The sequence below is a fragment of the Ochotona curzoniae genome, unplaced genomic scaffold (assembly GCF_017591425.1).
Source record: "Ochotona curzoniae isolate NIBS_2020 unplaced genomic scaffold, NIBS_Ocur_1.0 scaffold_3890, whole genome shotgun sequence".
Classification (NCBI taxonomy): Eukaryota; Metazoa; Chordata; class Mammalia; order Lagomorpha; family Ochotonidae; genus Ochotona; species Ochotona curzoniae.
The window spans coordinates 32,390,413-32,411,761 of record NW_024467115.1 but is presented as its reverse complement, the minus strand read 5'-3'; the positions used below and the strand labels follow the sequence as shown (position 1 = coordinate 32,411,761).

The following is a 21,349-nucleotide window of genomic DNA, read 5'->3' as shown; positions in this document are numbered from 1 at the left end:
GGTCAGGCTGAGGCCATGAACCAGGAACTCCCTCAGGGTCTCACATTTGAGTGGCAGGGGCCTGAGCACCGAGTCACCTTTCACTGTTTTCCCATGCAGATCTGCAGAAAGCTGGGTAGGAAATGGACTAGCTGGGACTCAACCAATGTCTTTTTGAGACACCTGAAAGGCAGGCTGCAGCGTAACCTGTTGTACTACAACAAATGCTAGCCCCAGTAACATTTTTAATTTTTCAGTCTAGTGTTTAAATGTGGATTTCTAAAAATATTATTGAGGCTAAGAATATGTGTTTATTGGCCATTTTGTAATTATGTGTGTGTATGCAATTTTCTGTTCCTTTTTTTGTCTTTTATTCTATCAGGATATGATAAAGACTATTGAGTTCCTAGACCATGATCTGGGTTCTGGTACCTGTTCTTAAGCTGTCATTAGAGAACTTTTCTGTTAAAAAATGATGGATAGCGGCAAACCATGGCAGGCTGATGGGTGGATAAGGATTGCTAAATCGTTGACAATTGTTGACTTGGAAATGTACAATTGTCTACTGTATGTGTCTTGGTAAGAGTGTAAATTGCTGAATAGTTCATTAGGCATGGCAGAACTGGAAGAGATGAAAATAAAAAATGGATTGGTAAAAATGTATAACATAATTATGATTATTTTGTCATCTTTGATTTAGCTACTGTTGAATATTCCAAAAAGAATAAACTATACAGAGTATTTAAAAACATACAGGAAAATGAGTGGGAAACAAATTATCCTGATTTTCAACACTTTAAAACAATAGTTCACATTCAAATACAAAATAATATAGCTAAGAATTGAGAAACACCTTATGTCTTATCTTTTAAAACTGTTTTAAAAATATGTGTTTCTTACACAGGAAAGAATTGCATTGCTATGAAGTTTTAAATTGCTTAAGACTAGCTTTATTTTCTTATCGATGTTTAATTAAAATTTATTTTAAATAAAATGGAAAATCAATAAATGATAAGACAGTGCCACTTTTACATAAAATTCTTCAAAGAATTAAATTCTTGTACTTAAGGAATACCTGTCAAGTTCTACTCATGTTTTTTCCTTCATATTGGAGTGAAAATATTTTTAATTAGCAGATCGTTATTTTTCTGAAATTCAGATTATTAAAAATTACAGAGGGTCCGGTGTGTGACAGAGCAGATACGATGCTGTGTGGAGCGCCCACATCCTGAGTTTGCATTAGATTCTGGTTTCCTACTAATGCTCACCCTCAGATAGAGGGCGTGGCCCAGGTCCGCAGGTCCTTGGCCCCCACTTGGGAAATCCACATTGAGTTCAGGCTCTTGACTGGCCCATCCCTGGCTGCTGTGGACTGGCCTGATCACCCCTGATCCCCATAGCCAACTGGACTGGATTGGCTGACCCCAGGCCCCTGAGGCCTGGACTGGCCCAACGCTGGTCAATGTGGACATTTGGGAACTGAACTAGTGGATGAAGCTAACCTCTTATCTGTGTTTCAAAGCACTCAAAACGGACAGGCTATTTGAGAATTGTAGCAATGTAAATCCAGTTGTGAAGTTACCAGATTTCATGATAAAGATTTTACAGTTGCTAAATTTTCAAAAGAATAGTTCTAGAAGATCAATTTGTTCAGATGTTCCAGAGTGCAACTTAAGCACTTCCACTCATGGAATAGTGCCATCTCACTCATGAAGGTTGTGCTAAGGAGGGTCTTACAAAACTAGACACCCTATATTTTGTTGCCAGAAAAATTTTTCTGGATATGTTCAAACGGACATATTTATGACCTAGTTTCATTGCTAGTTCTTGCGTAAGACCTTCCTTCAGGTTTTACAGGGAAGTTGAGTGGGTAGGGGCCAATATTGTTTGTCCCGAACTTATTTTCTGTTTGAATTGTAGGTGGTTAAGCAAACTTGGATTAGCTGTAATCCATCGAGAGTCTACCACAAAGGATGAAGGTATGTTTAATTTAAATTTCTGAGATTTTAGCATGAATATTAAAACTGGATGAAAAAAAGAAGTTGTCAAATCCTATATGTAGTCTGATCCCAATGAAACATATTTTGACATTTAAAACGATCTGAAAATATGTAGAGACAGACATTCACACAACCCCAACATGGAAAAGAGCCTTCCATGCCAGCTCCGGCTGATTTTCCGATTTCACACTTCCCCCACGCTGGAGCAGCTGTAGGCTTCACTGATAATCTCCAACAATCACCAGTGCAAATGCTTTATCACCCCGCTGACTGAGGCCTTACTCACAGACACAAATGTGTCACGATCTAATTAGACAACTTTCATTCTACTGTTTCCTCTGTCAGAGGTCGCCATTTCCAGCAGGTGTTTGTTGAGACTGATTACCCCAAAACTGTATTAAGAAACTGAAGGTCAGATTGGGGCACACGACGTATTTTTTTAGCTCAGTTTGGCTTTCAGGATTCCAAAGCAATAGGAGTGTAGTTAATCAAGCATTTGCTCTTTAAAAAGAGAGAGGCTTAAGTTTTCAGGACCTCTGAGCTGAAATTGTTTCCAAAACACTTTCAGAAACTGGAAGTGAGGCGTTAACTTGATAACACACCCGTGAGATCATAAGTTTAGAAAAGTGGAACTTGGTAGAACAAGAAAGGCCCTCTCTTTCATGAAATGTTACCGTTGTCTATTTATAGATGATAGGGGTGGGAAACTAGACATCAACTTCTCTTGGTGTTTAAGGTCCGTGATAAGATCTCAATGACCTCTTCTGCTTGGGTTTCTAACTTATCTTGCACAGTTCTCTGTACATTTGGCTCAGCATGCTCCTGGGGCACGGTACTCCCTTCCTTCTTGTGCGTGTTGGTGGTTCAATTATCCACCAGTGTTGGCTGATATTGCTTCCAAGAATTAAAATTAATCAGTACTGATTTGATGCTCTTTTTGTGTATGACTCACGCCGCCTTGGAGAGATTGCTGTGTTTTCCCCGAGTAATGGTTGGTCCTTCTCCCAGCACATTAGATGCTCGGAGTTGACCCTTTGCAATTCATTTGCTTGTACCAGATTGTTCACTACATACATACTTTCTGAACGAAATTAAAATCGGAATAGCCAGATGGAGGAAAACCTTTCCTCATGCATTATGTAAGAAGTGATAACAGCATTAAAGCATTAGGCATTTCCATTTTTGTTGTAGAATGTTACAGTGAAAGCGAACAGGAAGATCCTGAACCCGCTGTGGAGACTCCACCCCCTCCTTACTCTTCTGAGGCTCCTCTGGTAGGTATCCGTGTCACAGCTGTTGGTCCTTGATCAGGTATGCGGCAGTCATTTCTCCTAGGAAGGCACAAACAATCCTTATTGACACCTTTTTAGAACAGGCTAAATCAAGACACCTTCTAAAGAACAAGTGCAATTCTCAGGGTGTTGAGTTTTGAACTTTCTAAATAACAGCTCACTGGGATGATGAATTTGGTGTTTGTGTGTGACCCAGAGATGCACCAGGCTCAGAGAATTCAGGGAAATGCAAAGAGTTTCTAGGTGGTAGACGAAGGCTTTCAGAGGCTTGTCTCATAAAGTTTATACCCTACTTGTTTTCAGAAAAAGCCTAAAATGCTTGGTCGACGTCATGTATGATAGCTGCAAAATGAATGTAAAGGGGATAAAAAATGGAGTAAAAAGAAAGAAAGGAAGTCAGGAGTGTGGTTAGTGCATCAAAATTGAATATGGACAGCTGGCTTTGTGGTGCTGTGCGTTAAGCCTCTGCTCGTAAAACTAGCATCCTATATGGGTGAGAGTTGTGGTCTTAGCTGCTCCAATGGCAATCCAACACCAGCTAATGTTCCTAGGAGACAGCATACTGTGGCCTCAGTACTTGGACCCCTGCCACCCATGTGGGAGATTCAGATGGATTTCCTGGCTCCTGGTCTCAGCCTGCCCTCTGACCACCCATCATTGCAGCCATTGGGAACCAGCAGCTGGAGACTCTATCTGTCTCTCCCTCTCTTTTTAAAGTTTTGCCTTTCAAATAAATACGTATATATTTTACAATTGCTTATGGAATGGTTTTTACATGGTCATTGGAGAGTAGCCTAAATTTTATGTAAGTGGATTCGTTAAACAGTGTAAACTCAGGTCATTCATATGTATTTAGATGTTGGAGAATTGCTTCACATTTGGGTACTTTTGCCTTACAGTGCAGGCACCCAGAGAGGGTCTCGCATTCATTGGTGTGATAGAGTCATGGCTTTCACACTGGCTGTGTGTTAGGACTTAAGGAGGCACTTGAAATATCTGCTTAGTTAATTCTCAAACAATCTTGAGAAGTAGTGTTATTTAGTTGGCATTTTACTGATTACTAATGAGGACAAACATCTTTGCATATTTAGTGCCATTTGGGTTTCTGTTTTAGGAAGCATCTGCTGGGTTTTTGTACAGTTTTACCTACTGCCTCTGCCTCTGTCTCCTCTTCTTCTTCCATGTTTTCCAGCACTTTCATAGTAATTAAGGCACTTTCCCCTAGTTTTCTTTGTAACTAAATGCTTCCTGTCCCCAGGAAGGGCTACCTTCATATGGTTGAGAAGACAGGCTGAGAGATGTTTGATGGCATGGCCCAATGCCCAGCAAACATGATGCCTCAGATGGGAATCCCAGCCTCCATAGCTTGGCAGAATATGTTCTTTCCTCTGTAATAGGGACACTTTGCCATCTGAAGACCAGTTTAACATCTGATTCACAGCTGACTCCAGTAGGTTTGTGGCGGCTTGTTCACTTACCAGATTCTTCTGACTGAATTCCTGTTCTTTCTGTTAAAAATTTTTCTTGACTTGTGTTTTACAAGTTTGAATTTAAAGTGTTAGTTTGATTGTAAAAATAATGGCTTTGACAATTTTTAGCACACTGTTAGTATAGGATTGTAGCCATTATTCTGTTTTGTTAGACTTACAGCCAAGACAAGAAACATGTATTTGTTGGGTGAATGTGTTACTAAAATATGCATTTATAATGATTAATCAAAATTTAAATTATAATACATATAAAAATTCTAAGGTTTAAAATGCAAAATTTATAGCAACTTAACCACTTTTTGCTAAAATAAAGACAACAGATTTCATGTATTTCAAAGATATAATTCTAAGAATATAAGGATAGTTCCCTCTGTCCATTTCTTTTTTTTCCTGTAATTTTGTAACAACACACTTTTGTTACTTTATAATTATAGGCCTAATATTCTGCTAGATATAGTGTTCAGTATGTAAAAAGTGGAAAAACCACTGTTCCTGAGGAATATAGCAAGAATTATAAATGATGATCAAATTATAGAAGGTCAATTTCATTCTTACACATTCAGGGTTTTTATTTATTTTTTAGTACTCTGCGTATGTTAGCTATTTAAAATAAGAGAAAACATATGATATTATGCAAGATGTACTTTTGTATGCTCTTCTTTCTATAGCTTTTTCCCCTCATTGTAATCTCTTTAAAAGTTAGCTTTGTGAATTTAGAGGTAGCTTTGATCTTTTCCAATCACTCAGGCTTAACCATGTTTGGAGATATTGAAGTGACCCTCCTCCGTTTGGGACAGCTTCTGGTTGGATTCGTTTGCTGCTGCTGAGATGCCAATGACTTTGTGACAATCTTCAAAAGATGTTCCTTGGTGCAAATTTAATAGGGACTTTCTGCCTCCTTGTCTCTCTGTTTCCTTGTCTCTTCCCCTGCATGCGTGTTTACCTCTGTCTTTCCCACTTAAACCTGTAACACAGAAGGAATTGGTTCGTCATCTCTCCATCTGTTTCAGAAATTTCTCTTCCTTTTATTATGACTGTCAACATAATGCTCTTGTTTTAAACCAGTTAAATTGACTTTATTTTTAACTTAAAAATACTTAGTTTACTTTTTTTTTTAAGTAAGAGAAGGAAAGACAGAGAGATATATCCTCCAATCACTGGCTCACTTATTAAAATGGTGCAACAGCAAGCCTGGGTGAGACTAAAGCCAGAGCTGGGCGATTCTTCTGAGTCTAACTACATGGGCCAAAGACTTGGGTCAGCTTCCACTGCTTTCCCAGGGTAACAGCAGGGAACTGGATAAGGAGTAGAGCAACCAGGACTCGCACGTGTTATTATGGGACTTTATTATAGCAGACAGTGGCCTTACCTTTTATACCTCAGAACTGATTCCGCGAAATACTTTTTTTGTGATTTATTTTAACTCTAAAATATGTGAGTTTCGCTTTTATGATGGCAAGCTAGTACCAGAGGTTGCTGAAAGGATTGTCAGGCAACTACAACTCTACCTGATAAAAAATAAATGCCAACAGGTTGTCTAATAAGAGGAAGAATCCTGACTGGATTATATTGTACAGTAACAATAGCTTGATATTATGGTAAAAGTTCAAGGATGGCGCTTTTAAAGCACAAAAATCATTGGATTCTTAGGAATCCAGTGATTTATGTCACAACTCAGAAGAGTTCTTCAGAATTCCCTTAGTCATCAGTCAGATGTTATTTTTGGAATTTCAAGTTGATCATTTCTTTTCAGGTCACCAAGGCGAATGTTGGAAAATAGTTAGATAAATTTTGAAAGGTTAGTTTTTTTTTTAGGAACAGAATATGTTCCTTCTGCTCACATATTTCTCAGGCAGATTTTGTTTTTGTTTTCTCTTGTTTTTGAAAAACAGACATGGAAAGCATTTGGGGAGAATAACACTTCAACTTTTCATTCAAACAGATAAGATTAAAAAGACAGTAACTTTTAGCCGGTGTAAGAATCAACTTATTTAACTCAATATGGTATAGACTAGCTATGAATTAGATATGAGAAATATATACTTTTCTCCCAAGGTTCTTGCTTTGAAACATCATTATGGGTAATTTAATTTTGTTATGATAATCTCTATGGCATGAAATAACAGTATTGTAGAAAATTATCTCAAAAATGTAAAATCTTAAGAGAAAACTTTATTCAGTATCCATTTTTTTTTGGATCTGCTAATGAGTAAAGAGAAGTAGTATGCCACCAGCCCAGTTTGGACTTTGACTCTAAGGGCTGAACCAGATTCCTCAGAGAGGAAAGAAGTTCAGAAACTTCCCTGGCCAAAGATGCTGTTGTTTGTATCCTTTTTTTTTTTTTTAGATTTATTTATTTTTATTTCAAAGTCAGAGAGGAGGAGAGACAGAGAAAAGATCTGGCGTCCAATGGTTCACTCCCCAAGTGACTGCAACGCCTGGAACTGAGCCGATCTGAAGTGAGAAACCGGAAACTTCTTTCAGGTCTTCCATGTGGGGGCAGAAGCCCAAGGCATTGGGTCATTTTCAACTTTCCCAGGCCATAAGCAGGGAACTAGATGGGAAGCTGGGACACCAGGATTAGAACCAACACCCATATGGGACCCTGGGCGAGGACTTTTAGCCTCTAGCGTGCCGTGCTGGCCCAGCTGTTTGTACTCTTTCTTCCTGAGAACTGTTTATGAGAAAGTAATCCATTCGCTTTTAAGTAAATAAGAAATGTGGAGCTTATGACAAGTCAATTTCAATGGTTTAAAATAGATGGGAGTCTGAACATTTCACTTTGGAAGATAATTTACAGAAATAACTGTCCATGATTCTTTGAAGTTCACAAAAGAACAGGAAAAAACCATCTTCAATCACATTTCAAATCTAGTAGTTTCCTGTTATTAACTGATTTAAGAGCCATCAGGGTAACATTTGTGTTCCATATACTTTCCTTGTAAGTTCAATTTTAGAAACATTTTGTGATAGCCTGTTCTATGCCTCTATGCTTATTCACTTGCTTTAAAAGCATTGAGAGTCACTCTAGTCCGTGTCTGGGACACATTAGTGAACAATGAGTCACCTTGTTCAGGAGGTAAGCTTGTGATTGAGACTGATCAGAGGCAATCAGCCTGCATCTGCTGCATCAGCAGTGATAGCGCAGGGTGAGAGAGGTCAGGAATGCTAGGGAGAGGGAAGTGAACAATGAACGGGCATGCAGGATACATTCATTGAGAGCTAAGGCAAGTGAGAATCAGCCAGGCAAATATCTGGCAAGGATTTCTCGAGTCCAGGGAGTAGAATTGAGGTCTCTGTGGTGCCTTGTGATGCAAAGAGACTGGTGTAACTGCAGCCTGATGAACCAAGGGAAGGCTACCTTGATAGGAAATGAAGTCAGAGACAGTGGTAGTTGTACCCTATGGATCACCGGGACCAGTTTGTGACTTTGACAATTTAAGGAGACTGGGGCAGGTTTGTGCAGTGGAATAATGGGACCAATTACTACTGCAGCAGGGCTGCACTGGCTGTTGTGTGGACAAGCATCTGAGAGGAAGGGAGTAAGCACGGAAGCAGAGCAGACTCAAGGAAAGTATGCTGAACTCCATGGTGAGAGTAGTTGCTGGTTATCCTTTCAGGGTGCAGTAGGAGTGGAGTAGTTGAGAAATGGAAGGACTGTGTTTGGGTTATATTTGGAAAGCTGATATCAAGAGTGAGAGATGGATCAAGAGTGAGAGAAAATGATAAATGAGTGTTTTTAAACACAATTTCATGCAGCTCATGGCAGATAATTTTAACATAATATTCTCACATTTTCATGCTATTCAGTATAATTGTTTTGTATCCCAATAATGAAAAGAAACTAGCCAAAGCAACCCAAATAAGTGATAAATAAAAATAGATCCTGCAAATTCTGGCCTGTAGTCTTGTGGACAGAAGAGGAATTTGAGGATTAAATGCAGAAGGTGAAAGTTAAATTTAGAATTTAAGTTTAATCTTAACAGGGTAATTATTGAAGAGTTGTCTTCCTGAGGTCGCTTAATATTTCAAGACATTATGATGTTAGACAAAACAAATGATCACAAGTAGGTTTTTGTAGGTGACCATTGCTTATGAAAGTTATATTTAAAAAGTCATCATTTTTCCTTTAAACGAGAAAAATGATCCTAAGAGCTATAGTTGGATGCTGAATGGAGACTTTTCTAGAATTCCCCTTTGTAGTCTTACCTCTTACTTTTTTTATCTTTGCTGTCTGCTCTTCTGCGAGTCACTAGCAATGTTAATTTCTATCCCATTCTCCTTCCTTCCATTCCTGTTGCCCTCATTGAAGGGCTCATTAGCCTTACCTTAGTTATTTAAGCAGTAGGCTATTTTTCTTTCTTGGTCTCTAGTCTCTATCCACTTAAAATCCACCTCTAGGTTAGCTTATGTGAAGTGCAGTTCAGATAATAGTGACTCGCCTGCATGAAGTCTTTCTGTGAATCCTCATTGCTTATCAAATTGTTTCTAGACTCTTCGCTTTAGTATTTGAAGACCTGGAGCTTTCTTTGGACTTGCATGATAGCCGATTGCGTATGCTTACTTCGCATGGTACTGCTTGTGTTTCCTGAAAACTTTGTTGACGTTCTTGGTCCAGAAACCACACTGGAGCTGTCTTGGCACTCAGGACCCAACTGGCTCAACCTCCTTCCAAAACTAAACTGTTTCCTTCATCAAAGCTTCTTTGGTCCTTGATGGTGGATTGATTCCTCCCCCTTCTGAACTCTGCATTCCTGTAGCACTTTTCCTTCATTCTTTATGACTTATTTCTGTATTAAATTAAAGAAAGCGTCCAATATCTTCTTATCTACCTATCACACTTAGATCTGTGCCTAGTGTATAATTCAAATTAAATAATATTTAATAAACATATAAATAGCAAATGGATGATTATTTTGTCCTTCATCTACACTCTCCGTAAACTTTTGTTCCACATTTACCCAGGTGAATTAGAAAGATACTGCTTTACATGGGCCAAATTCTTTCGGATACCTCTGAGAAAAAACATTTTATTGAAATCTCATAAAAATCCTATTTCAAAATACAGAGGCCAAGTTCCAGCAAAATAAACTACAAACTACAACAAAGACTATAGCAAAAACCATACTCTTTTATGTTAAAGTATTTGTTCCTCTTTACAAATCTGAGTCAATCAGGTAGCTGATAAATATTTTTGTGTGTCTCTATCAGGTGCCCAGCTCTATGGTCGATAAGTGAGAGACTTTCAAATATTTATTTAAAAGTCAGAGTATTTATTTAAGAGTCAGAGAGTGACATGTGTCTACATGTGTTTACAACCTATGTTGCTACAATGGCCAGGGTTGGGCCCGGCAGAAGCCAGGAGCTTTGTTTGGCTCTCCCATGTGGATGGCAGTGGCCCACATACTTAGGTTACCCTCTGACTCTTTTTCCGGGTCATTAACAGGGATGTGTATGAGAAGCAGAGCAGCTGGGACATAAGCTGTTGTCCATATGAGGTGCTGGCTTTTGCTTTCATTTATCTGGCTAAGTCAAAACTAATAACAAAACATTGGCCCCTTGGTGGTTATTTAAAAATCATTCATCAGGTCACATTGTATTTTGAAAAAGGTTTCAAAAAATGAATTTTGAAGTTAGCTAACATTTGATTAAGCTTTTTAAAATTAAAAAACGAGGGCTTTCTTTTTTTTTAAGCAAACAGCAGCCTTACAAACAATAATACTTCTTTATACAAATATTAAAGTAACAATGTGTTAACTTCGAGTGATTTTATGTTAGAGTTGGAAATGAACATGGAGTAACTGCTTGTTTGCACATTACCATTCCCACCCCACCCACCTCCTCCAGCTTATTAAGAAATCAGACAAGTCTATTATTTGGATATTAATTTCTCAATATTTAAACTATGTGAATTCCTTTGACTAATTCTTTTCCAAATACTGGAAACATATAAAATACCATCTCTGCAAAAATGACCTCCAATCAAAGCCTGTAAAAAACATTTCAATGTATAACATGCGTTATTTTTCCATGTTTAGTCAAAAGAAATATATTACACATCATTTACAAACATTGAAACCAAAATTAAGCTAATATGAACATTTGTGTTTGAGAAGTAACCACATTAAAAATATTTGTATTCTTTTGTAATTTAATTTCTAAATAGACCACATGAACTTATAATTTAATGTCTTAATTGTAATGTTCTAATAATAAAAGTAGTGAAATTAGTATGAGTTGTAAAATGAAGGGATTTTTCATCTTGTTCTTTTGCTTTATGAAGGATAGTTGTTGTATCACATTTGGGGGTTAACAACAGCTTTTTTTTTGCACTATGTAAATACCAGTGGGGATTGTTCTGTACTAATAAAATGATTATTGGAAAAAAAAGATTTAAAATTGGAATATCACCATTAATTTCTTTATTTTAGCATGTTGTAATCTTCTGATTGAAATATTATCCCACTTGGTAAAATAGAGGTAAGCCTGGAAGGAGACACCCAGCTAAGCTGCCTTGCTGGTCCTGAGTCTAACACAGAAGGCTTGGTGGAGGAGCTGAAATTGGATCTGACACTTGGAAGATGGTCGGGTGGCGGGGGTCCCATTCCTTTCTACTTCCGTTTGGTTTGCTGTGGGGGGTGCAGTGAACAGATAGCATGGATGGTTCACCGGAGCATCTAACGAGTATTTGTGCTTGGCCCTGGGTACTGGTGGCTGTGGAATATCAGGTATGGGGAACTCGATGCTCACACTGCACCATCAGGAAAGTGTGCTTCTGCAGTGCATTCTCCTAACTTCAGCTTTGCTTTGGTTTATGCATTTTCAGCTTGTCTTTGAAAGTGCCTTTTTGTGTATATGTAGTTTCATGTTTTTCCCCTCCTTTAAATTTCATATTCTTCTTTTTAAAATATTTTTTTCTTTTCAGCTCAGTTTTCACTTCTTTATTTAATAATTAACTCTAATTGTCCCATGGTACTAGACTGGTATTCCCCAGCAGGAATGCACTTCACAGATTCTGTGGATACTCATCTAACTAGTCCGCTTTAGTCTTTTAAGCAGAATTCTGAGGTTCAAACACCTTGCAAAAAGTGCTGCAACCAGTGTGTACATAGTTTTGCTCAAATTGTTTTGTTACCAAATTCCAGTTGTGGCAGCAGGAGCAACAGACAAAAATCTAAGTGCTTGGTCTCTTTTCACAAAGGAAGTTGATCCCGAGAGGCTGAGCTCTTACTGAAACAGCTCCTCACAACAAGTGACTGTGTCACGAGTGGGCTTGCAAGGGTATTTTATTAATATTTATTTGTAGATCCTGCTAATGAACAAACCCGTTCTTACATTTATTTTGAGAGTCTGGAGGCTGTGTGTGCTCCCTCCCCCAGACAAATACATCTTTATTTAGTGAGTTATAGATGTTGCATCTTAGTTGGCAGATGAGCTGACTAAAGGTCGCAAGTTCTCAAGCTACTTCACACATTCCTGAATGAGGCATTTCACTTTTGTACCAGCGTAATATTATTCAGAAACGTGTACATTCAGTGAATTGCTTAGATATTTCAAAGGAGCATTCCTTAAAAGTTCATTGGGTATTTGTCAGAGGGGCAAAGATGCCAGTTAAAATGTTCAGGTCTACAGGGAGTGCCAGCTCCATTTGCACCTCTAACTTCTGCTTCTTGTTAATACAGGACCTTGAGAAGCCTAGATGATGCTTAACTAACTGGGTTCCTGCTACCCACTGTGAGGCCTGGGTTGAGTTGCTGGCTCCCACTTTTGAACTTTACCCAGCCATGATTTCTATAGTTATCTAGGGAGTTAACTTCGGGGTAGAAGTTTTCTCTTGTGCACACACTCTTAGGAAAGTAAATAAAAATTTTAAAAACACAATCTCTAGCTTATGTATCCACATCTAATATTCACCTTACTGGGCAACGCTTGGGAAATATTATCTTTTTCCATCAAAACTCAGAGTCTAGAACCAGCAGTGGTCTTGGACCTGTATTGATTTGGAGCAAATTAAGCCATTCTTTGTTAGTTGCAATGAGTTCAAAGATTCCAGTTCTATCTTTGGCATCTCCTGTCTAACTATATGTTTCCTGACATTTGTTTGGAATTTTAAATGCTTGAAATTATCAGGAGGGTTTGATAGGAAGATGTAAAGGGATTAAATCAGAAGATACCTCTTCTGTTTTATCCGTCATTGGCAGTGGTGTGGGAGTTGGGTGAGCACTGGAGTTGAGATGTTTACATTTTCTTGACCAATATGATTAACAGTGGAAAAACAACCAGAGTTGCTGAATCCTCATTTTGTCCTGAGGAATATTTCAAAAACCTAAAACACACAAGCTCTCCTATGTATCACTGCATTTTAAAAGAAGGTGTATATTTCAATATCAAAGAGTAATAAGGATAGAATTTAGACTAAATGAAAGCATTTTCAATGGAAGCATCCTTGTTGGGGATACTGTAGTGGGTTTTTTTTTTTTTTTTTTTTGTGAATGTGTGAAAATGCTCCTAAAACTCTTCATTTGTCCTTGGAGTGTTTGTGGGAAAATCTGACACCATCAGTCCCATTCTCTTTGCCAGTGATGGAACTTTTGGTTTCTGATTATGAATGAGAAACCTGCGAATGTATTTTGTCTTCTTTGGAAACATGATGTTTGACCTGTGTAGTTATAAATGGATATTGGCCGTATGTACCAGGGATATACGCGTGGTATTCGCCCTTCCGTGAACATGACACTGTTTCCTGCCTGAATCTAGCTTTGTTTTCCCCTCTCAATTATCTTTTCTCAAGAGAGTTTGCTCTCTTTGTGCAAATTTCAAGATAGATTAAAAATTCTTTTTAATTTTCAAGTTATGCTTCAATATTCTGAAAGCTTTCCCAAATAGGTCTTTTAAGTTTCTGGGGAAGGAATGAAGAGGAGGACAAGTCATTTACTGCATCAATGATATGCAGTAACATCGTGAATCCAAAGTTAAACCAGTCTGTTTCAACAAAGGATATCCTAAGTGACTACCACGTGGAAATAAATTTGTCTTTAACCTTTGTTTCTTTTATTGCTGGTCACTTTTTGAAACTGTATTGAGGTGCCTTGATTGAAATCGAACAGTAGAGCGTAATAGTTTTGAATTATAATTTCTTTTATTCTTTTCTTTTTGCTTTTTTTTTTTTCAATACAGGCTACACAGCAGGTGTCTTCGTACTCACCCAAGCTGGCTGGAACGGCATGCTCTGTCTCTTCCTCAGATGACACAGCGAAGATGCCCAGCAGTTTTTCTTCCTCTGTCTCTAAAGGAAGGCAACCCTGGCTTGATACTGTTAATAGTTCATCAGCTGATGAAAATGTGGGACACTCCAAAGCGTTGGCTGCGCAGGTTCACTGCCCTGCCCCCTCGGAAGCAAACAGTTACAAAGCCTCAGAAAGCAACTTGGCCACATCAGAAAGTGGGTTTTTGAACTCTTTGTCTAGTGATGACACGTCTTCACTGAGCAACAATCAAGACCATCTTTCTGTTCCAGACAAGCCTACTGGATCCAGGGTGATGGACAGAGGTAAGCCAAGAAATTGTATGTTCGTCTTCGGAAGACAGCTATCAGGGTGAGTGTGTGCAACAACACAATTATGAATTTGTAATGGGGATGTTTGTGTTTAACTTCACAAAAGGCGGTTCACTGACTAGTCAGTCAAGTAGTTCTCAACTAAAAGGCAACTTTCGTAAAGGAGTTTGCATCAGGGGAACCAGAACTCACTAACCAAACACTTTGAAATTTTGATGTAGCTGATATCACAGATAATGGAACTTTTCCATAAATGTCCTTTTTAAAATTCCATATCCTGTCTTCTGGCGTTTGAGTTGGCTAAATCAGGGTTTTGTGGCCTGGTGTTGCTAACAACGTTGTGCTGGCAGGTGGGCATAGAGCATTGGCATGCCCACAGATGATAATGTGCGGTTCTTAGCCATTAGCCTCCTGAATTCACTGGTGCAGTTCATAGGAAGACAGACAAAAGTACATCAGAGGACAGCACTTATAATGAAACATAAAGAAGAATATAGCGCATGCCTTTGAAAACACTTTAAATCCTAAACAAGGTGAGGGCTTCAAAAACTTTATGGAAAAATTCAAATTGTGAAAACTATGTGTATACATTTCAAAAATTTCTTTCACCAGCCATGGCGTTTAGCCTAGTAGTTGAAGCATGGGTTAAAAACTCACATTTCTTACCAGAGTACCAGATGTGACTGCCAGCCGCTGCTCCTGGCTCCAGCCAGTTCCACAGAGCCAGGAAGGCAGGGGCGATGGAGATGGCGCACGTATTTCTGTCACCCACGTGAGAGCCTGCATCGGGTTCCAAGCGTTTGGGCAGTTCCCGAGTGAATCAGCACACGGATGCTTTCTCCTTGTGCTTCTTTCCGCTTTCTCTGCCTCACTAATAAACAAAAACTTAAAGAAATATTATTTTATCAAGATAAACTTACATTTTATCTCCATTTTTCTTAACATTTTGAAGCACACTCATGAGTTTTTTGTTTTTTTTTTTTTTTTGAGAAGATCTTTTAAAAGAAGTCCTGGGCCTGGCACAGTAACCTGGGTGGTTGAAGTCCTTGCCTTACATGTGCCAGGATCCCATATGGGAACTGCTTTGTGTCCTGGCAGCCCCGCTTCCCGTCCAGCTCCCTGCTTGTGGCCTGGGAAAGCAGTGGAGGATAGCCCAAAGCCTCAGGACCTGTATCCACATGGGAAACTCAGAAGAAGCTCCTGGCTCCTGGTGTAGATAGGCTCAGCTCCAGCCGTTGTGGCCACTTGGGAAGTGAACTGGTGGACGGAGGATCTTCCTCTCTGTCTCTCCTCCGCTGTGTATCTAACTTTCCAATAAAACAAATAAACTCTCCCCAAAAGAATGAATTGTTTTTTATTACTGTTCAAGCATTATGTGTCTTTTTCAATTGGTTGTGCTTTATCTATCTTCGTGTAAAACAAATGCCCTGATGTGAAATTCTGAGCAACGAGAGTGTTCCGACTTAGCTTTGTATTTGTTCGGGGAGCTAGTGAGAGCACCTTGACTTTCTGAATTCCTGTAAGGCTTAGCTAAGGATGCTTAGCAGCACAGCTGATTGATCCCCTTTAGCCTAGTTGGGAAATGTTTGTTTGAGAGTTAATTATTTCAGCTATGCTATGTTAATTTAAATTTTGGCAGAAGAATAACTCAGGTCAAAGATCACCAGTGGCCATCAAATCATGAACAGTGTTGTGTGTGTGTGTGTGTGTGTGTGCACAATATTTCCAAAATGTGAATTTGCTTAATCTGATTTGTAACAAGTTCTGTAAGACACTGCAGGAATCACCATTCCCTGAGGTTTTACTTGAAGAGGCCTGACACACTCAAATTTTTTGTTTGGGCTCTGATGGTATTTTTGTTCCATGGCTCCGGTTTTGGCCAAATGTCTATTTTATGTTAGAAAACCAGTTGAAGTCTTTGGCCAACCTACTCCTAGAACTGAGAAGGATAGAGAGGATAAAGGAAACAACACCACTAAGGAATGTAGGGCATGGGGTTCCGACTGCCAGGAATGTAAGTAGGAGACACCAGCTGACTTCACATGTGCAAAGTGCTGTCCTGCAGACAAAATATTGGCATTATTTGTAGCACCGTGAAAGTTCAAACCTGAGGTCAGTAGTGAGTGCAAAAAGAGGTGGAGTTAAGTTTCAGATGAGAAATTTTTCTTTTTGACATTGTGAATTATTCATAATAGAATGGGCTGTTTGATAGGCTATGAAGTCGTATCACTGGAGGTGTTTGCTATTCCTGCAGCAATGATCTTTTCCTTGAATATTGACTGTGTTTTGATCACAATTTGTTTTGTTACAAAGGTATAGTGAAAAGAGAATTTAGGTATTTTGAACTTAAGTGTCCTACGATGGAACTGGAAAGATTCTTCTAGTTATAGGATTGTTGGAACTAAGGAAAGCAGCAAAACGTTCTAACGGTTGCCTGTCACTTTGCTGTTAAAATCTCTTAATTTAATCATCAAATCTTGGCTAGAAGTGAGAGTTTCATATATAACGCCACCCCTCCCCCCTACACACGTGGGTCAACCTAACATTAAGTACAGAATAGAATATTAAATTTTACGGACATCTTTCCCAAGATATAATCATATGATTAGGTGTTTCCTTTGGGGATAATAAACTGAGAGTCATAGGAAGAAATCTGTGCTTCCCTTGTCTGTGTCTAAATGACATTCTGGAATGCCCCTGCTGCAGAACCTGGCTGGGTGCCAACAGCCTGTTTAATACAAAAACAAGGAAACCTGCTGTTACTTAGTTTTGAGTTATGCGACGAGTGACCAAGACAAATCTGTGTGCTGCTTTAAGAAGCTCAATGTGAAGGTATTCCTCTCAGTAGAAAGGAAGTGAAAATAAAAGTAGTTCTGCTTCACTGATGTGTTGGCAGGTGTCATATGCTACAGAGTTTTGCTGATGATTTCCTCTAGCTTCTGGGGATTTGGTTAAATTTCCATAAGAGCTGAACCACATAAAGTAATCTCTATGGTAACGACAATCCAATCTTAGCCTGCATTTGTGATGACTGGCTGTTGAGTCATCGAATTGTATCCTGTGCATTCTTTCTACATGTGTGTGTTTGTGTGTTGAAGACAGCTTTTTCACTTCTGTAACATCTAAATAATGTTGAAATTGTCAATTTAAAAAGCTCTGAAGTTGCTGAAACACTCTGTTCAGGGTGTTTCTGTGTCAGAGATTGAAGTTTCAAAAAGACCCAAGAAAGAAGTTGAAATTTTGCAAGATTAAGTCCCTGTCCAAGATGCATTTGCTGGAAGAAGAGGCTTTTATCTTTAGAAAAGATTTCTAAAGGTTAATAACTGAGGCCTGAAACAAGCAGACAGTGTTTATTATAGCCTTGCTTTTATTTAGACAATGAAAGAAATATTTTTGCAGTTGGTAGGCACTTGAAATTGTGGTTGCTAGAATTTTATAGTGAATTTAAGTGGCATTTTCCATGTCTCTTCCTGTAGTGTAAGCTGCATCTTCTTGCCTCTTCACCCTCTGGGATGGGAGTTACAGAGCATCCATGAGTCTTCTAACAAAGCATTGGGTGCATGGAGGTGCCCCAGTTAATGGAATTCAGTCTTAGCTCAATTTTACCCTATGATCTTCCTTTCTTCCATGAAAGGCTTCGTAGCCCAAGACCTACACCACTGGGATGATAAGTCTCCTAGTACTTCTCTACATCCTTTCGAGGGCACACCGTTACAACAACAAAAAATAGACAATTTTGGCTAAAAAAGAAGAAACAATAAAATTTAAAAATTTTGTTATGAAAATATTATGCATGGATTTATTTTTATATCAAAATAACATATTTTCTACTTCTGTTTCTATTTGCATAAGCTTTTTGAGGTATACTTGTTTGTACAAACACACTGATAACAGTCAGCGTGGCTGCTATGTCACATCTACTTAGTGGATGGAATAACTATCCAGGAAAGCTGCATGACAGCTGATAAGATTAATATCCAATTTATGTAAACAAGTTGTCAAGTCCAAGTACAGGCAGAATCGATGTGGGGCTCACCTTCATGGACACACATCTTCTAGAGTGTGCTTGTCATACAAGGAAAGTGACTTTAGTGAGTCAGATTTTAGAATGTATCTTCCGTTAAAAAGACTTATTTATTTTTATGTGCAAGACACTTACAGAGAGAAGGAAAGATAGAGATAAAATCTTCCATCCACTGATTCACTCTCCAAATGGCAGCAATCAACAGAGCTCTGGGAATCGCTTCCCAGTCTCCAGTCGGGGTGCAGGATCCCAAGGACCTTGCACACAGTGCTATTAACTACTGAGTATTGTTATAAGATTTATTTCACATACTTATTCAGATAGTAGGTGGATAATATATAATAAGTTCAGGAAGAATACTCCATCATTCTGCTATTTATGTATGTTCAAACATTGCTGGTACAGACACTGGCAGGCAGTCCTGCATCCTGTTGTGAGGGTATAGTCGACGGTCTCATTGGGAGTCATTCTTTGATTTGGAAGTAGAGACACATGCTACACTGTATCTTCACATCTGGATATCAAAGTCTCTATTATGCAGTTACTGTACTTTCCCTTAGCAAAAAGCCATAAAAGAAAATCAACAACAGGAATAAAATTTTAAAAATTTACAACACCATGGAGTTAAATAATATGCTAGCAGATAACCAATGTGTCGATGAAGAAATAATAAAAGATAACAAAAAGCCTTCTTGGAGAAAACGGTGCTACTGTATGATCTATGAGTTAGCGAAAAATTTAATAAAAGAGAAGCCATTTTGAAGAAACGAAAATAAAGACAAAAATATCAAAACCCATGAGTTGCAACAAAAATCGTAATGAAAGTGTTATTGATCTTACAATTTGCATGAAGATTGAAAACATATGGTATTTGTCCTTTTGTGATTTATCTCACTGAGCACAATAGTGTCTAGTTGGGACCATTTGTTGCAAATGGTAGGATTTCATTTTTTTGTTAATGACTGAGTAGTATTCCAGAGAGTAGATGTATCATAGTTTCTTTAACTTCTCCTTTTTGGACAGGCATCTGAGTTGTTTCCATGTCTTTGCTATTGTAGATTTTACTGCTATAAATATAGGATTACAGATCCCCTTTTCATATGCAGTTTTCATTTCCTTTGGATATGTTCCTAAGAGTGGCATAGCTTCGTCATGGGATAGGTTTATTTGCAGTTCTCTAAGCACTCTCCATACTGATTTCCATAGTGGTTGCACTAGCCTACACCCCCATCAGCCGTGAAGGAGGGTACCTTTCCCCCGCCTGCATAGCAGCAGGTGTTGTTAGTAGGGTTCTGAATGTAGGCCAGTCTCACTGGAGTTAGGTGGAATCTCAATGTTGTTTTCGTTTGTATCTCCCTAACTGCTAGGGAGCCTGAGCATCTTTTCCTACGTTAACTAGGCATTTGAAATTGTTCATTTCCTTTGTCCATTTCTTCAGGTTTTTTTTTTTTTTTCTGTTTCTGGGTTTCTGAAGCTCTTTGTAAATCCTGGACATTAGTCCCCTATTACTTATGCAGTGTGCAAAGATTTTCTCCCATTTTGTTGGTTGCTTCTTTGCTTTGTTAATTGTTTCCTTTGCTGTGCAGAAGCTTTTTAGCTTGATGCAGTCCCGTTTGTTTATTTTTGGCTTTGACTGCCTGTGCTTTTGTTGTCTTTCCCCATTCTTATATGTCAAAGAGTGGTCCCAACATTTTTCTCTCTAACAGTTTGATGGTTTCTGGGTCATATTTAGTTCTTTGATCCACTTAGAGCTGATTTTTGTGTAAGGTGACAGGTGGGGGTCTTGCTTCTTACCTCTGCAGGCTGCTATCCAGTTATCCCAACAGCACTGTTGAATAGGCCAGGCTTTTCTTCTGGATTGTTTGAGGTATAATTTATAATTTGAAAAAATCTTAACCTCTAACAGGTGAATAGGAGAAATAAGATACATTTACATTTAACAATAAGAAATCAGAGTAAGGTAGTTGTTACGAGAAAGATATAAAAAGACTGCAGAGTTTTAAAATAAGATGAATTCAAAATCAGGAAGCTCATAAATAACAGGGAGGAACTATGTAAAATGTAAAACTGTGGGGGAAGGGGAAGGAAAGGAAATTAGCAGTATGTTGAGTGTTGGGCTGGGTATTAATTTCTAAAGTTAGTGGATGGCCATTTCAAATCATATAGTGGAGTTCTCTTTAGAAAGATACTTTAGCTTTAGAATTTGGGTTGGGATAGAATAACGGGATACAGGAAATAAGAGTCAGGGATTGTCTGTGGTGGAAGAAGAGGGTGGAAATAGGAAGCCAAGGAGGAAGGAAGGATTCTGCAGCACATCTTTTATGGTGAGGATGTTAATCTTGGTTTCTGTATCCTTGGTATTTAACTTAACCTAGTATTTTATACCTGTATTTTAAAAACCATAATTTGAGAATTGATCTGAAATTGAACCTATACATTTATAATGGGAATATAAAATATAATGGGAATATAAAATATGCTATTGTTTGCAGTGATGGTAGGTGTGCATCACTCATTCCTGTGCTCCGATGTTAAGATCCTAAAAGTTGTCATGAAACAAGCGGATCAGGTCACCTGTATATTTCTATAATAGAACTAGGCTCCTGACTCCTGGCCTCAGATTGGCTCAGCTTTGACGGTTGTGGCCTTTTGGGAAGTGAACCAGCAGACAAAAGGTTTTTCTCTCCGTGTCTCCTTCCTGTAAATCTGCTTTTTCAGTGAAAATAAACAACTCTTAAACAAAAACACTAGGCTGTAGAACTGAGACTTTTATCTCATCTTTTTTCCCAATTTCCTATGGCTAGAAGTCAGGGCTGGAAGTCACTGGTAGTCCCAGCAGGGAGCCACTGCATCAAGGATTTTGAAGACAGTGAGACTTTAGGCCTCTGTAGGCTTAGAGTGGCAGTGGCAGTTTGGAAGACCTATTGGAGCTCATAGCTGAAAGTGAAAGCTATACAGCTTCAGAGGACAGAGAACACAGATAAGGTAAAAGAATCCGTATACTCAGA

At 38.6% G+C, this 21,349-nt stretch overlaps 2 protein-coding genes across 15 annotated transcripts in view; one reads left to right on the top strand and one right to left on the bottom strand.

Annotated features, from left to right (window-relative positions):
- OPRM1 (opioid receptor mu 1) overlaps nt 1-21,349 on the bottom strand; it is a 163,474-nt gene that overhangs the window by 28,841 nt on the left and 113,284 nt on the right. The gene's annotated exons all lie outside the window — the stretch shown is intronic.
- IPCEF1 (interaction protein for cytohesin exchange factors 1) overlaps nt 1-21,349 on the top strand; it is a 184,317-nt gene that overhangs the window by 138,975 nt on the left and 23,993 nt on the right. For all 14 annotated transcript variants that reach the window (XM_040965299.1, XM_040965301.1, XM_040965296.1 and 11 more), the window contains 3 exons: nt 1,900-1,958; nt 3,171-3,253; nt 13,939-14,311. In XM_040965299.1, coding sequence (XP_040821233.1) covers nt 1,900-1,958; nt 3,171-3,253; nt 13,939-14,311 — 515 coding nt within the window. The remainder of the gene's footprint in view (nt 1-1,899; nt 1,959-3,170; nt 3,254-13,938; nt 14,312-21,349) is intronic.